Source organism: Diadema antillarum, unplaced genomic scaffold (genome assembly GCF_040938485.1).
Source record: "Diadema antillarum isolate AM-2024a unplaced genomic scaffold, OU_Dant_1.0 seq00000059_RagTag, whole genome shotgun sequence".
In the NCBI taxonomy this organism is placed as follows: domain Eukaryota; kingdom Metazoa; phylum Echinodermata; class Echinoidea; order Diadematoida; family Diadematidae; genus Diadema; species Diadema antillarum.
The window spans coordinates 2,862,226-2,879,183 of NW_027271164.1; the positions used below are offsets into that span (position 1 = coordinate 2,862,226).

The 16,958-nt window shown below is 40.5% G+C and overlaps 1 protein-coding gene across 1 annotated transcript in view; it reads right to left on the reverse strand.

Moving 5' to 3' along the window:
* The window catches only part of LOC139725769 (cilia- and flagella-associated protein 337-like), a 73,313-nt gene extending 64,893 nt beyond the window's left edge, over positions 1 to 8,420 (reverse strand). The window contains exons 1-3 of the mRNA XM_071636851.1: positions 8,256 to 8,420; positions 5,015 to 5,075; positions 4,118 to 4,226 (exon numbers count right to left, since the gene is read on the reverse strand). Coding sequence (XP_071492952.1) covers positions 4,118 to 4,226; positions 5,015 to 5,073 — 168 coding nt within the window. The 5' untranslated portion in view covers positions 5,074 to 5,075; positions 8,256 to 8,420. The remainder of the gene's footprint in view (positions 1 to 4,117; positions 4,227 to 5,014; positions 5,076 to 8,255) is intronic.
* Positions 8,421 to 16,958: the final 8,538 nt, after the last annotated feature.

Consider the following 16,958-nt stretch of genomic DNA (forward strand, 5'->3'; position numbering starts at 1 on the left):
GGCGTGCGCCGGTTGAGGTCCTCCCTGGATCCGCCTCTGCAACACCAGATCGTAATACCCATGTTAACTCAAACTTTCACACCCTCTCGAACGAGGGAGGGGTAATTACCCCATCCAATGAGGACTTTAGACTAACATAGTGACAGCGAACTGCCTGCAAACAGGTTTTCTTACATGGTTATTTTGTTATTTTCTGTGACCCACGTGTATCAAAGGATATCCTTTTTGTGAGAAATTTGTCATTTGTACATATCTAAAGAGCCTTACTCTAATCAATGATGAAAAAATAGCTTTAATTCATTTTTCATGATTACTTCTCACGCAGCAAAAGTGTTGTAATCGATCTCATATATCAATGCAGGACAGAGCTCTGAATTTGCTACACGAGCAAACCCCGGAAATGACTATTCAAACTGATCTGCTAATAAAATAAAGACTTCTCCACCAAATTGATTCTGATGATATTTCAATGAAGAATGGATTCTCCACCCAACAAGCTAAAATACTATCGCATTTTATCCCAGCAAAGTCTTAAAAACCTGCTGCTCAGATTTTTGGGGCCACCCTGTATAGTGTAAGCTCACCGTAATATTGTCGTTTATCTAGTTCAATCTAATCATCAAAGTGCCACAGTTTTCGTAGCATTGTGGTCTTTCCAAGCAAGTGTAAAATGGTCCTATTAGGAACTGCCGCTAACAAAAGGTATGGAGTTTCTGCATTGTTTCTGTGAGAATATGCCCCTCACAACAACGTTCATTACATCTCCATGAAAATGTCGCATTTAGTGGCATTTTAGCGGCGATTTATCTGTGTTGTATTGAGCATTAGCGAAGGCTTCCGCGCTTCGCGCGGCAGTGGGAACCCCCCTCCCGTACCCACCCCCAGAACAGCGCGCATAAATGCCGACAAGCGTGAAGAAATTCCTGGCGAGAACCCTGATGTATAGTACAAACTCTGCCAAATTTAGCGACTTCCCATGAAAACGGGTAGCATTAGTTCTCACCTTTAAACTGACATGGTGCAATCTGTACAGTCACTGTAAACAGTTTTTGAATGCATACATTATAAATCAAAATCTGGAAGTCAATCACGAGCCCCGAATGTTCTTACACTCCTGTGCTACATACTACTAAACTAACATACATACTACATACTATTTGATACTAACTGACAACTTTACCTCTGACATTTTTACCACTGACGTGATAATTATTTACCTCTGACATTTTTACCTCTGGCATTATTACCTCTGCCATTTTTACCTCTGCCATCTTCATCTCTGCCATTTTTACCCCTGCCATTTTTACCTCTGCCATTTTTACCTCTGCCATTTTTACCTCTGCCATTTTTACCTCTGCCATTTTTACCCCTGCCATTTTTACCCCTGCCATTTTTACCCCTGCCATTTTTACCTCTGCCATTTTTACCTCTGCCATTTTTACCTCTGCCATTTTTACCTCTGCCATTTTTACCTCTGCCATTTTTACCCCTGCCATTTTTACCCCTGCCATTTTTACCTCTGCCATTTTTACCTCTGCCATTTTTACCCCTGCCATTTTTACCTCTGCCATTTTTACCTCTGCCATTTTTACCCCTGCCATTTTTACCTCTGCCATTTTTACCTCTGCCATTTTTACACCGAACCGTTCAGTTAGGCCTCGTTTGGCATTATACAGTAGAATACATGGCGATCACGAACTGTGTATAAATTGTCTGAAATAGGGTCAAGGTTTCCCTGAGACCGAGTTAGCCTGGATCCTTCTGGAATAAAAGTCGGTTTTCTGACTTTTATTATTTTTCTCAAAATACTCCAAAACGACTCATCATTCCGGCAAATAGCGTCAGCCAGGTAAGTTTCTTTGTGGACTCTTTCGATATATTGCAAGCAAATATGAAATGGTGCCAGACGGGTTTTCAAACCCTTACCAAAACTTTGTTTTCACTTTAGTGACTGTACTGCATGATTAATTCATAAAATGTCAAAAGGCAACACATAACACCTGCAATACAATCACGATCAGACAGTTCAATTGCAGTGAGTAGAAATCTCTACATTAGGTGTTTTCACATCAGCCTGATGTTTCGAAATAGCACGCTATTTTCTGACTTGGGAAATTTTCCCGATAGCGAAATAGCGCGCTAAATGTGAACACAAATCAGGGCGCTAATTGTATCGCTCTGATCGAGAAAATTTCTCGATTCCAACTCGGGAAATTTCCGAAATAGCGGGATAGTAGCGCGCTATTTGATAATGTGAAAATGACTCGAGAAATTAGCGCGATGCATCCCATCTTGCCTAGCGTGTGTGACCTGATCAATCGAGGCAAACTGCACACAAATCATGAGGAATTTTGAGAGGGCACACACATTACCGATGCTGTTTGCACATACTCAGCTGTCGAATTAGCTCGACAAAAATTCGGGCTGATTCTCTTTGGGCTGATGTGAATAAGAAATGAAATAGCGCGCTAACTCACAATCGTGAAAAATTTCTCAAGCTTGGATTTTTATCGGGCTGATGTGAAAACGCCGAGATTGTATCTCATTAGATGATTCTGGTGTGATACCGAATGTATGGAAAAAAAAAAAAGCATGGTTAATCAAGCTAGAGGCTTCATCTGAAGTGCTGAGGATTGCTAGAATTTTCAACATTTTGAGCATACCGGTATTCAAAAGCTCTGTGGTGACAGTGCAGAAGTACCAAAGCGCAGGTTTTTATTTTCTCGAATTTTGCGAGTCAGGTGCCATTCGCGAAATTAAAGACACGGGAAAATATTGACTCTGATCACCACGTTGAATGTGATGTACACATGTACATTTCTCTGTTCAGTACAGGACTCCAGGATTGCGAATTTAACCACTCACAAATCGTCGGGAATCCCCAATTCGCAAAGATTTAGACTTGCGAAATACAGTATATGGCGTATAGGCCTACAGTACAATACGTAGTCCTGCAACATCATTACCCTTGGTATATGACTTATTCTCTGATGTTACAAAAGCCCTGCATGACAACAAGCTTAGACAGCAACATCGATAATTGATAGACAATACGTATGCCCACTCTTGCACACAAAAGTAAGATATCATTTCAATTCATTCATTCATTCATTCATTCATTTCTTTATTGGTCTATGTCAGACATAGAAATTTGAATTCCACTGGCATTACATTGCGACAAAATGATCATGATAATACAAACACATTTTACATCACAATTACATAATTACGTCTATGATAAGCACAATGAATACAAACAACACCCTACAACTCTACTATACAATACAATATATCAGTTCTTTATAACCCTATATAAATCAAGCTACTTCAACCGTTCTCAGCCCCCAATTTTAAATTTATAAAATATACAACTTACATCAGAAAATTCAAAATAACACACACACACGCACACACACACACACACACAAACACACACAAATGACTATAACATGAGTCTCAGTTGGCAATTGTCATAACAACCAGTAATATCAAACATAACTAAATAAACCCTCTGATATCCCCTATAGGGTTTTATAAGTACATCAAATCACTTCCAACATCTACTATTTCAACATTCATACTTACAATGTACACCCAAAACCCTTTGCTCCATAACAAGAGAAGGAGAGAGAGAGAGGGAGAGAGAGACAGACAGACAGACAGAGGGGGAGAGAGGAATGTGTAATTTGTCCTTGGCCCATAATCCTGTTCCCTGGAGCACGCATGTGCAGATGAAACAAAACAAAACAGAAACTCCCCCCACCCCCCCCCCCCCCCCCCCCTACACACAATTAAAAAATATCAAAATATGAGCTACAAACAAAAACTACCAACATCATACCGGTAAACATTTTAGTCAGAACAATAATGTCAGACACTGCCAAATATACAAAATATGAACAGCAGCTACAATATACGACTGTTTCAAAATGTGAGTTACAAACAAAAACTGCCAACATAAACACCTGTCGATTAATATTTCAATCAGAACAAAAATGTCAGACACTGCCAAATATACAAAAAATTACAGAATAAATTACAAAAAGAAAAAGAAGGTGCTCTTAAAAACTAGAACAGATTGCCCTCTGTGATATATTGGCAAATTGAGTATACATACCATAAATGCAGCTTTTAAAGCCTGTAGATCTTGGATGGTAAGTGTGTTTTCAATCTTGACTCCATAGATCATCACACCAGAGGAGCTGCCTAGACTAGATTCAACCTTCCTGTAAAGGCAATGCATGGTTCCAATTACAGGGCTACCTTGTACAAGAAAATCTTCTGATGAGAAGCAAACTCTGACGAGTCTTAAAAACAAAGCACACACAATGCCAAAAATACCAATAAAAATACAATTTTGTCTTCTCTTAATGACATCTTTGAAATTTAGGTTGATCATGGGAACATTTTATGCTACAAGTTCACAAGTGATGCAAGCAACATGACCGACAACCGACACTGCTACATGTGATTTGACCCCTAGCCTACATGTAACCCTGGGGTGCTCCATTAAACTTTGTACACTGTGGGAGCTCCCCGAGCATACAGGGTGCTTGTTTTGTACTATAAGGAAAAAAAAATCATAACATCAGGCACTCTGAAACAAAAGTGCTCTATATATTTCACCACCAATAGGCTGGCATTTATACTTCTGGTTTTTTTTTTTTCTCCTTTTTAATCTAACTTATTCAAGGATGATATTGAGGTTTAAAAAAAAAGGAAATCACAATTTTGAGGTGATTTTGATACATGAAAATAGCAAAATGTGTACAGACTTGAGAAAAATAAAATCTGAAATGAGATTTAAATCTATAGAATATCATGCCTGCTTATACCTATCATATGGAACTTACTAATTTCCAGACTGTTTCCATGGTCTTGAAAAGATCTGCAATACACACTTTAATTGTTATGTCAGATAACCTCTCTCGAGGGTGACTGCTATAGGCAGGTTTGATTGCATAACTCTGCACTGTCACTAGATGATGACAAAGTTCGATTATCGTACACTTACTTGTTGCTGTGACTTTGCTCCATGGATTGAGAGCTTCTGCCTTCTGGTGAAGAAGCCATTACTATCAAGGAAAAGAAGGAATTTAAAAAAAAATGGTCAAGCCTTATGCACCGATTATGTACAACTACAGTGTATGCAATGATTTCCCCTCCCATTTGTACCCTGTCACTGACAACCATTATGTTAAAAAGATTAGTACATACCAAGAGTTAAAATCAACAAGGGGTGGTATTCTGAAATCCTTCATAGGGAGAAATTTCTTCCTAAGTCAGGATTTTTTCCTAAGTGGTATATCCCCTTCCTAAGTTTCTTCCTAAGTTTAGGAAAAAAACTTAGGAACAGACTTAGGACATCTAAGGAAGTATAGGAAGATTTTCAGAATACCACTTAGGAAAAAAAATCCTGACTTTAATAGAAAGAAATTTCTTCCTAGGAAGGATTTCAGAATACCAACCCTAGTCTATAATATGCACTTTCTGTCTTTGAACAAACTCCAGGGATCCAAGAGGTATTCACTGGTTTGTTTTTCAGCAATCCTACTAATATCAGCACACACTCATAACTTGCCTTGCTTACTAGAGTTAAACTGCTTAAGAATAAAAGTCTTTTGGACTGATGGAAACTGTTCCTGTTTTCACAATTTGAATCATATGCACGACAAGAAATAATATCACCTACGTATTGTATATGGATACTGTAGGTATGGGTAAACTCAGCCTAGCGGGTTAACTCGGTCCCCAGCAAGCGCGTTACAAGTGGCCGAATTAACCCGCTAGGCCGAGTTTACCCATAACTATGGTACCTGGTACAGCACCATACAGCCTCCTAAGGAACAATATAGAAATCTATACTTGATACTTGATGAGGTAATCCCTTTGGCAGTTCAAAAAGGAAGTTACACTATACAAAGTATACTGGAAGTGAGATGATAGGAGATAGAAGAACCACCAGATACTGGAATGCCTTACCACAAGCAATAACCAATATAGCTGATCCAAGTTTATTCAAAGATACATTATTCAAACACTTTGAGTAATGTCCCCCCTACCATGACCTATGAACCAAAGTTGAGTGTTGCTCTTCCAGGGCTGATCAACGTACACCATCAAGATCAAGAACAAGTGAGCCGTCAGAAGGAAAGTCATGACAGGTGGGGGGGGGGGGGGGGGGGCTTGTGTCATGGGGTCAGAGTCTAAAGGTTAACGGTTAAGAGAATAGAAAGGAAGTAAGTTATGTTTCTGAAATTTCAATACACGCATATATAAGCTATGGTGTAAAGATTTGGTGAAAGGTCACGACTCAACTATTTAATGTTGGAATCATATTGTCATTACTGTTGTTGCATAATAATGTTCAGACTCGCTTAGTGTATTTATTTTTGTATATATTTTGACAATCAAAGAACTAGTACGAAGATTGAATAATTTGAAGTATTTATATGCAGAAGTTTATATAGAAATGTTTGTATTTGTCCTTCAACTGAAGTGCAATATATGTGCTTACATCTGTATGTCCATTTTGTTTGAATTGTCTTGTTTTTATATTTATCCAGACGCATACAGCTTCTTTCCCTTTCTTTCCTCCCTTTCCCCTCTACTCACTCTTCTTCTTCTCCTTTATCCTTACATTTCTCCTGCTCTATCTTTGTGCCTCCCTTTTCTTCTCCCCTAGCCTTTGTTTCTTTTTTCTCCTCTCCCCCTCACTCTGTTCCTGTCTCAGCCTCACACTACATGTAGCATCTTATCTCTCAACATTCCTCATTCCACGCCTCCTCCCTTATTCTCCAATACCCCTTTTATTAGCTTAAAGGGTTGTGATACGTCACTAATGGAGGCTATAAGATACATAAAACGGTTTTGTTTGTTTTTTGTTTTTCACTCAACTCTGTTTTTGTTGCAATATAATTTATATATGGTACTGAATGTATTTCCACTACTGATGTATTGATGATTTGTTTTGTTGGTGTCGTAATGATTGTATTTTGTTCGTGTTTTGTATACAAATGTATGTAAGTTATTTTGTCTAACTGTATTTTTATCGATGTAAATCAGACACAATTCAGCTGTTCGGCTGCGAAGTTTGATCAATAAACCATTCCATTCCATTCCATTCCATACGGTGGTGGGCAGGTATAGCAGTCTAGTAAAACACGGTTAAATTTTGTGTGCCACTTGTGGCTTTATTTGGATGCTGATAATATACATCTGCCGCCAGCTGTACCCCAGTCCCCTATAAACTGGTACATGGGTACATAATTAGGTGCATAGCACTGTCCGTGAAACAATAAAAAATGCTATGAAATATATGCCAAGTGCAACGTTGAAACCAATCCAGCTCCAGCTCCAGTGTATTTAAAAATATGGGAACCTGCTGGTGGCTACATCACTGTGATGAAAGGGAGGGCATCCTTTATGAAACTGGTCATTCCTTTAGAATTAACACACACAACAAAAGTTTGACTCTGTATAGACTGTAGTCCGAGACTGAGAATGGTGATTTTTTAAAAAGGTGATTAGGAATAGGATGCTGAGAAGAACTGCTCCCTTTGCCTAAAAACCTGGATCTGGATACAGTTTACGATATGCTGATACATGACTGACCCTTACACGTTGGATGAGAGAAAATGTGAGGTGGATCACTTCACTGGGGTGTGCACCCTACTCTCCTTTGCCTTTGGTTGCGATGAATGAATGAAGTTTGATTCAGATATCAGTCGACAACAGTTAACACTTACAACAGCAGTACGCACTGCAGTTTGTTTATATTTCAAAGCTCTTTGATGTGATTTTGACTAGAACTATTGATGCCAGTAAACTCAACATATTAGATCAATAACCACTGATCAATACTAATTGTAGGTTTAGGGTTGGCTTAATGTTCATGCATAGAGTTCTACTCCCAACTTGACCCAAGGGACATTTGTAAGTCTAACTCGTCACAAGTTTGCTTGAACTGAAGTGAAAACGCTGTCAGCAACTGTGATTTAAATCTGTAACACGGTTAGTCTTCGACCTCTAACGTTACGATATAGCGATAAGATCAAGTGAAAACAAAATCAATATATCTATACAATACTAAATCAGGTACTGGTAGACTTGTCACCCTTATCAACTCTCAAACAATTACCCTCTGTAGGCCTGCGGCCAATCAATAATGGGGTCAATAATAGCCAACAAGGGCCTTATGATTCATGAATGTGCCAGGCTACCACTCGTACTCTCGAGTGTACTCAACTGCTTACCACGGTGCACGGTGCAAGCGCCAGCTAGGCCGGCCTTGGAAAAAGGCGTCAACGTGAAAAACCGGAGCTAATTAACTTGAAAAGAGAATTCAGACAAAGTGCATCTAAAATCCTGTCCAAAAGTTGTTCCTTTCCCTGTCAGCTTTGATGTCAACGGCCCGCAAACATATTCTACGCAGCTTTTTTCATTTTTCCTTCACGAAAAGGTTCTGTCTTCGCAACGTGAAAGTTCCGCAAGCGGCGCGGAGGAGCTGCTGCGGCGATCCTGTCGCGACGCACAGAATTATGTGTACATTGTACGTGCGACTCTTGTGCTCACGATTGTTGTGTTCCTTGCCAACGGCCCAGGACATCTCGGCCTAGAAACAGCTTTGCTCTTACTCCAGCATTTCGAAACTATGCTATGGTGTGGTGGGAGGGCGTAAGCACTGTGCATGTGTATGGTACGCGTGTGATTGACAATAAGATGTCATGTTTGTGTATCATGGGCGTAAATCCGGGGGGGGGGGGGGGAATCCTGAATTCCCCTGAAATGGAGGGGGGGGGGGGGGGGATGGCCTGTACAATCTCTTATCATCCCCCCCCCCCCGCTTAAGACGGCACAGATTGGGGCATGGCGCGTGTTAAACCTATGGGAAAAACGTTGGGTTAGGGTTTTTGGTTATGGTTAGGGTTAGGGTTAGGGTCAGGGTTGGGGTTAGGGTTAGGGTTAGGGTTAGGGTTAGGGTTAGGGTTAGGGTTTGATGGTTAGGGTTAGGATTAGGATTAGGGCTAGGTTTAGGGATAGGGTCCCCGATAGATTTTTAGTTTCCCCAATCTGTGCCGTCTAAAAAAAACACGCCCCCCGACAACATCATGTTGAGAAAAAAAATGGAGGATGCAGAAATGTGATTGTTATGTATCAATTTTGGCATACTGCATGACGTTCGTGTGGCGTACGCCCGCCAGGTAACAGAGCTGAACAGTATTCTATATTGGGTGCCGTTCGTTATTCCGAAGGTTCGTTATTCCGAAGGTTCGTTAAGCCGAAAATGAAATAAGATTCGTTATTCCGAAGGTAGATCGTTATAGGTTAATCCGAAAATGATATAAGGTTCGTTATTCCGAAGGTTCGTTAATCCGAAGATGAAATAAAGCTCAAGGTTCGTTACGGACCCTATATCACTTCGGATCAACGAACCTTCGGAATAACGAACCCTATTTCATCTACGGATAAACGAGCCTTCGGAAACAATAGACAATATCGAATTTTCATTGCGTAATATTCAAGCAGTTTTTTTTTTTTTTTTTTTTAATTACTGCAACGTATTTTGTCATTACAGTGAGTTTATTTCATTTTCGGAATTACGAGCCTTATTTATTAAAACATATTTGTTCTGTTATTAAATGATTATGATAATTATGTTGTATTTTGTATGTTTAATTATATTGTTTTGTTAAAATTATGTAAGTTGTAGTTTATGGTATTTTACTCAATTATGTAAAGCGCATAGAGATTCCAGGAATATTATGCGCTATATAAGCAGCTATTATTATTATTGTTATTATTATTATTAAGGGGGGGGGGGGAGGGTGTGGAGCCGGGAAATGTGCAAACGCCGGGAAATGTGCAAACGCCGGGAAATGTGCTAACGTCTTGCCGGGAAATGTGCAAATCTCTAAATTTCATCAACGGGAAATGTGCAAACGTGACGCCGGGAAATGTGCAAATGTTCAGTTTTGCCGGGAAATGTGCAAAAGCCGCCGGGAAATGTGCAAACCATTCATTTCACCTATATTATGTATAGGCTACTCGTAGATGGAAGAGAAACTCTCAATCAAAGCTGCACATTAACCATTATCATCTTTACCACCTGTCTTAGCGACAATCTTTTTTTTTAAAAACATTTTCGGCATTTTTCTTGTATACCCCACAAGGAAATTTCACCAGACTTGGCATATAATTGTTGATGGTTATATGATCGTAATTTGTTGAAATGAGCCCCACCCCCACCACCACCACCACCACCACCACCAAGGAGGTGGGAGGAAAGAGTTGAAGCCTCAGAGTCCCTAAACGCTTGATGTTTTTTTCTTCATATGTCGAATCGAAAAAGATAGAGTTAAGTTAGTGCTATAAAGACATAAATGACTGAAATTTCATGTTTGATTATGGCGGACCCAGGGATGCCCTGATCGGGGGTGAGGGGGAGGGGATTTTCCACATTTTCAGCATATTCGCGAAAAACCTAGGAAGGGTTTTCACCCAACTTGGCAGATACAGTCACATTATGGTAATGACATGATCTTGATTTGTTAGAATGAGCCCCCCCCCCCCCCATCGCCGAAGGGGGGGGGGGGGGGGCTTAAAGCCTCGGCGTCCCTAAAATCCTGATTTTTTTTAAAAATCTTCTTTTGTCAAACCGAAAAAAGATAGAGCTAAGTTGGTGCAATGAATACATTTATGAATGAGATTTCATGTTTCATTATGGCGGATCAAGGGGTGCCAAGATCGGGGGGGGGGGGGAGGGGTGGAGGGGATATTCCACATTTTTAGCATCTCCCTGAAATAGCTACGAGGGATTTTCACCATACTTTACAGATAGCATGTTTATGGTAATAATTATGATCTTAATTTGTTCAAATGAGCCCCCCCCCCCCCACACACACACATACCGCCGAAGGGGGGGGGGGGTCTAGGTAATAGCTTCAGCGTCCCTAAACTCTGATATTTTTTTAATCTTCTTCTTTCAAACCGAAAAAGATAGAGCTAAGTTAGTGCTATGAAGACAGAGCGTTAATGAACGAAATTTCATGTTTGGTTATGGCGGATCAAGGGGTCTCCAGATTGGGGGGGGGGAGGTTAAGGGCAAGGAGAGGAATTTTCTACATTTTCAGCATCTTCTTGAAATATCTACGACGGATTTTCACCAAACTTGGCAAATTGCATCTTTATGGTGATATGCTCTTAATTTGTTAAAATGAGCCCCCTCCCATACACACACACACACACACACAGACACACACACACACTGCTAAACTCTGGAATTTTCATCTTCTGTCAAACCTGAAAGATAGAGCTTAGTTAATGCCATGAAACTTTATTTCACGTTTGATTGTGGCGAATAGAGGGGTGTTCCTATAAGGGGGGGGGGAGTGAGGGGGAGGGGGGATTTTCACATATTCTGCATCCTCTTGAGAAATCTTTGACGGATTTTCACCAAACGTGGGAGGTAGCATCTCTATAGGGTGATAGAATCCCACTTTGTTTGAAGGGGCAACAAGTCCAATTTGTTACCCTTCCCCAAAGCGGGGGATAAGACCGAGGTATCCCCAACGTCATAAGCAGACGTGAAATTTCATCAAAGTATAGGTCTATACCTTCTAAAAATGTGATAAAATTGTGTTCAATTACTCTTGGTTGTAAAGAAAATTTCTTCAAGTATGTATTCCTATTTTCATATATGTAGGATTTTCCAGAAAATTCTGAATTCCACGCGAACGACCCCACTCCCCTCGTCTTGTTCAAGGGGCGGAGATGGTGGTGGTGGGGGAGGGGGGTGCGGGGGATCTCCATCCCCTCCCTTATGGGTTGGGGCAGTGCTCATTTAAACAAACTGAGGTCATATCACCAGATAAATACGCTACGCTACGTGCCAAGCTTGGCGAATATCTATAAAATGTACAATGTATAAGGGTTTCAAGAAGAAGCTGAATATGTGAAAAATCCGCCTCCCCCGCCCTTGAAATTAATTCATGAATTTACTATAACAGCACTCTATTAGCTCCATCACTTTTGTATAGAAGGCTTTTTTTTTTTAAGCTGAAATGGAATTTATTACCCGAGGGATGCGTCTTGAGTTTTCAAGAAAAAGACGAAAATGTGAAAATTAAGCATCCTTAATACCCCCCTCCTTTTTTGGGCATCACTTAGTGAACCTACTTCATGCATTAACAGTACTTACTAAACAAGCGCGGTACTATCTTTATATCTCTCTTACGTACGTATGGTGGGAGAGATGATATACTCACTCTCAATCCCTTAGGTTTGAGCCTTCATCTCACCCGAATCACGCCCGTCCCACCCCCCCCCCCCCCCGCGGTTTGTTGCCCGTTAGTGAGATTCTATTACTGTAGTGATGCTATACCTCCCACGTTTGCTGAAAATCAGTCATAGATTTGTTTAAGGAGATGCTGAAAATACATTCTTCATCATCCATCCCGCAACACCCCGTATCCCCCGCCCCCGCCCCCATCAGGGCATCCCTGGATCCGGTATAATTAGGCATGAAAGTCTTCACAACACTAACTTAGCTCTATCTTCTTTTTTTCGGGTCGACAGATCAGAAAAATCCAGAGTTTAGCGAATGGGAGACTTCAACTCCCCCCCCCTTATCCCCACCTCAATCTTCGGCGGGGGGGGGGGGGGGTGGGGCTCTTTTTAACAAATTAAGATCTTATCACCATAAGGATGCTATCTGCCAAGTTTGGTGAAAATTCGTCATAGAGTTTTCAAGAAGATGGAGAACATTTTGAAAATCCCCATCACCCCCACCTACCCCCGACCAGAGCACCCCTGGACCCGCCATAATCAAACATGATATCTCTGTCAGTAATGTCTTTATCGCACGAACTCTTTCGGTTCGACAGAAGTTAAAAAACAAAACAAAAACAAGAGTATAAGGACTCTGAGGGTTCAACCCCCCCCCCCCCCCCCCCCCCCATTCGGCGGTGGGGGGGGGTCATTTTAACAAATTAAGTTCGAATCACCACTATCTGCCAAGTTTGGTAAAAATCCGTCATAGATTTTACAAGACTATGCAGAAAATGTGGAAAATCCCCCTCCTCCCCCTTACCCCCCCTTATCAGGGCACTCCTGGACCAGTCATAATCAAACCTGAAATTTTAGTAACTAGTATCTTCATATAAACATAGTTCTATATTCTTCGGTTCAACAGAAGATTACAAATTCCAGAGTTTAGGGACCTGAAGCTTCAGCTCCCCCCCCCCCCCCCCCCCCCCTGGCGCTGGGAGGGGGTGGGGCTCATTTTAACAAAATTTAATAAAGATCATATCACCGTAAAGATGCTATCTGTTTGGTAAAAATCCTTCTTGAGATTTATCAAGAAGATGCAGTAAATGTGGACAATCCCCCTCCTCTTCATCATCCCCCCCCCCCCCTCAAAATCAGGGCACCCCTTGATCCGCCATAATCAAACATGAGATTTCAGTCATTAATGTCTTCAAGGCACTAACTTTAAGGCACTTTATCTTTTTTGTTCGACAGAAGAAGATTTAAAAATCCAGAGTTTAGGGACTCTGAAGCTTCAACCCCCCCCCCCCTTCGACGGGGGGGGGGGGGGAGTTTACTTGGGGGCTAATTTCAACTTATAAAGATCATATCACCGTAATGAGGCAATCTGACAAGTTTGGTGAAAATCTGTTGTAGACTTTTCAAGAAGATACTGAAAATGTAGAAAATCCCTGTCCTCCCAATCACCCCCAACCCCCCGCGATCCGGGCACCCCTGAATCCGTCATAATCAAACATGCAATTTTAGTCATTAATGTCTTCATAGCACTAGTTTAGGGACTCAATTTGAAGCCTCCTCCCTACTTATGGCCGGTGCCCTGCATCGCTGGATCTGCCATTAAACTTGAACTACTGTCATCAATGTCTTTATAGAACCAACCTAGTTCATTCTTATTTAGAGAATATAAGAAGAATTTCGATAAAACCGTAGTTATGGGACTTTGAGGCCCCTCTCCCCCCTTTTCGGGAGGGGGGGGGGGGATGGCGATTATAAACAAATCGAGATCCCATTGCCATAATCGTGCTACCTGCCACTTCTGTTGAAAATCTGTCAAGGATTTCATTAAGAAAATATAAATAGTGGAAGCTCGTGGGCAGTTTTGATATGGAGTTTATCCACTATCTGTATACACAATATCGCTAAAGTATATAGTTTGCACATTTCCCGGCGAATTTTTTCATATTTCCCGGCGAGACGTTTACAAGACACATAAAAGACACATGCATAGGCATAATTCTCAAAATAATAGACCAGAAGAATAAAGAACGCTCAGAAAACCGAGCTATAATTGAATAATTGATCCCGGAGTTTGTTTCTTTCGCCCTAACTAGGCTGGGGGGCCTCGGAGCCCCCCCCCCCCCCATCACATTCCGCGTGGTATGTCGTCATCGCAAAGAGGCATCGTCGTGATGTTTCGACCCAGTAGGCCTACGCAGTTCCAAAGTTACGCATTAAATATGCACATGCATGTCAGATCAAAATATGCTGATAAAAAAACCCGTGAATTCTTGTACGATTTCAATGCAAACTGTGCTTACATTCAAATTTTATAAAAATGCGTGATTGATTATTTTTGGTTTATTGATGAAGATCAATAAATAACATACTTTCACGCTTGCAACAATGTCGTGGTCAAATTTTGCTAATGACACCAAAGAGAATAACTAAACCAAAAAAAAAAAAAAGAAATGCGTCTTTGGAGCTTTATCTAGTGATTAATAGCAAATAGTGCATATATTAGCATTACTTAGCGTTTAACCTTTTGCGAGATATTTAGAAACCACTCTGTGAGATGTCAAAGAGCATGCAATTCTAAGGGGTATCAAAATTTTATTTGATGAAAATCGGTTATGAAGTGGCTGAGATATCCAAAAAACAAGGTGAAACAAAGAGATGCTAATAAAAGGCGTGGCCTGTAGCCTTTTATTATCACTTTTTAAAAAAAAATATCTCAGCCATTTGTAAACCAATTTTCATCAAACAATCGTTGAATCCTTCTTAAAATTACATGCTCTTTCATATTTCATAAGAGGTTTCTCATTATCTCACTTAGGAATGTTCAGAACATGAATCCCCACCTCAACCAGTACTGTACAGTCTCTTTAAAGGGAAACCGATTCAGGATTCAAGAGGGCGCTGTTGCATAGGCCCCATCAGTGCCGTATATTAATATACGGCACTGGGCCCCATAGAGCTCATACCACCTACACATCTGCCATGTTGTTCTACACTACTATAAAACCGGTAATTTCGTATAAAGGAGCGCTCATAACGGGGGGGGGGGGGGGGGGGGGTGCAGCCACACACACACAAACAAACCCACACACACTCACACAAACCCTTTGCTTAAAAAAAAAAAAAAAAACTAACTAACAGAAAAAAAACCAGCAACCCTTAACTCTTTTAAAAACAAGTTAAAAAAAAAAAAAAATCCCGTAGGTTTCGCCCGGAGATTCCGCTGGGGAGTGCAGGGGGATGGGGAGGCGATAAGCATTGACTCCTCAACCTCAGTATCCGTGCATGCACTCCCCTCCACGCAGGGACACACAAACACATACACCACATCCCGCCGTCACACACATACGCACACACACCCACACACACACACATTAAAATACGTTCCGTGGATCCTGCGGTGAGTATGAAAATGATGGTAAATATTTTAATCTCAGTTCGTTTCTTAATTCGCTTTTCCGCCTGCTATATACATAGAGATGTTTATTGTTTATTGATGCCTATGCTATATACATAGAGATGTTTATTGTTTATTGATACCTATGTTTATTGATACCATTTATTAATTAAGGCAAATGTTCTTTGTTTATGATGTAAAACTTGATTTATCTTGTGTTATGTTTTTTGTTGAAAAAGAAAAAAGAAGAAGAATGAAAATAAATGAATTGAATTGCATTGAATTGAATAGAGATCCTTCTTAGACAAACTTCGTCAATAGCTTAATCGTGTCCATGGAACAAGTGCATAGTCGTTATAGTAGTCCTATACTAGTAGTTGATACCATCGGTCCAAGACAACTTGAACGTAAACTGTATTTACGCTATCGCCACTTTAATATAGGCCTATACGTACAGCCAACTGAACTAATTTTAATCAATGCAAAAGAAGGCATCTGCATTTACACTTCGATTGGCAGTTAAGGAGCTTTACATCGTCGATCTTTGTAATGAAAAATGCAGCGACTATGACGCTATCTAATCAGTGTATCTTAACCATCCTCAGTAAGCGATTGAAACATTTTACATTTGTGCCAATAGAGATAGCACAAATGTAAAATGTATTGTGCGTCAGGAATCGTCCGGCGCTGCGTTGAACGCTACTTTGAGAAGTCTGCACGAGTCGTGGATCACATTCACTATAGGGATCACACTTACACTACTTTTGTATCGTATAAACAAATTGAGAATACGGAAATGTAAGGTCAAAACACGAAAGCATGCCACAGTGTGATCTTTAACTTTGTTATTGATCGACGTAATAGATACAGACATAGATTGACATTACAATGACAAGGCCGTCAGAATAATATCTTCTGTTCTGCACCGCTAATTGAAGCATTGTAATTTGCATACTTCAAAGAATCATTAATGTGCACACAGGTTGCTTAAGTAGGAATGTAAGATTTGATGCATAATTGGCAGTTTAACACAATGGTATTGCTTAGAGTGCAGTCTTCTACATTTTGTGGCCATTTTTTTTTTCGAACTTGTCATCAGAATGTGCATAGGCATTCAGTTCACGGGTATCCAGCAGCGCCTATATGGAGATAGGCATCGAAGCGGTATTTTCCTTGCAGATTCCCATTACGAAGCGGTATAAGACTATTTGTTTCCATATGTCCAACCCTTCAGATAAAGGTATGTCGGGAATTGTTTAATTCATACACTGTATATAAT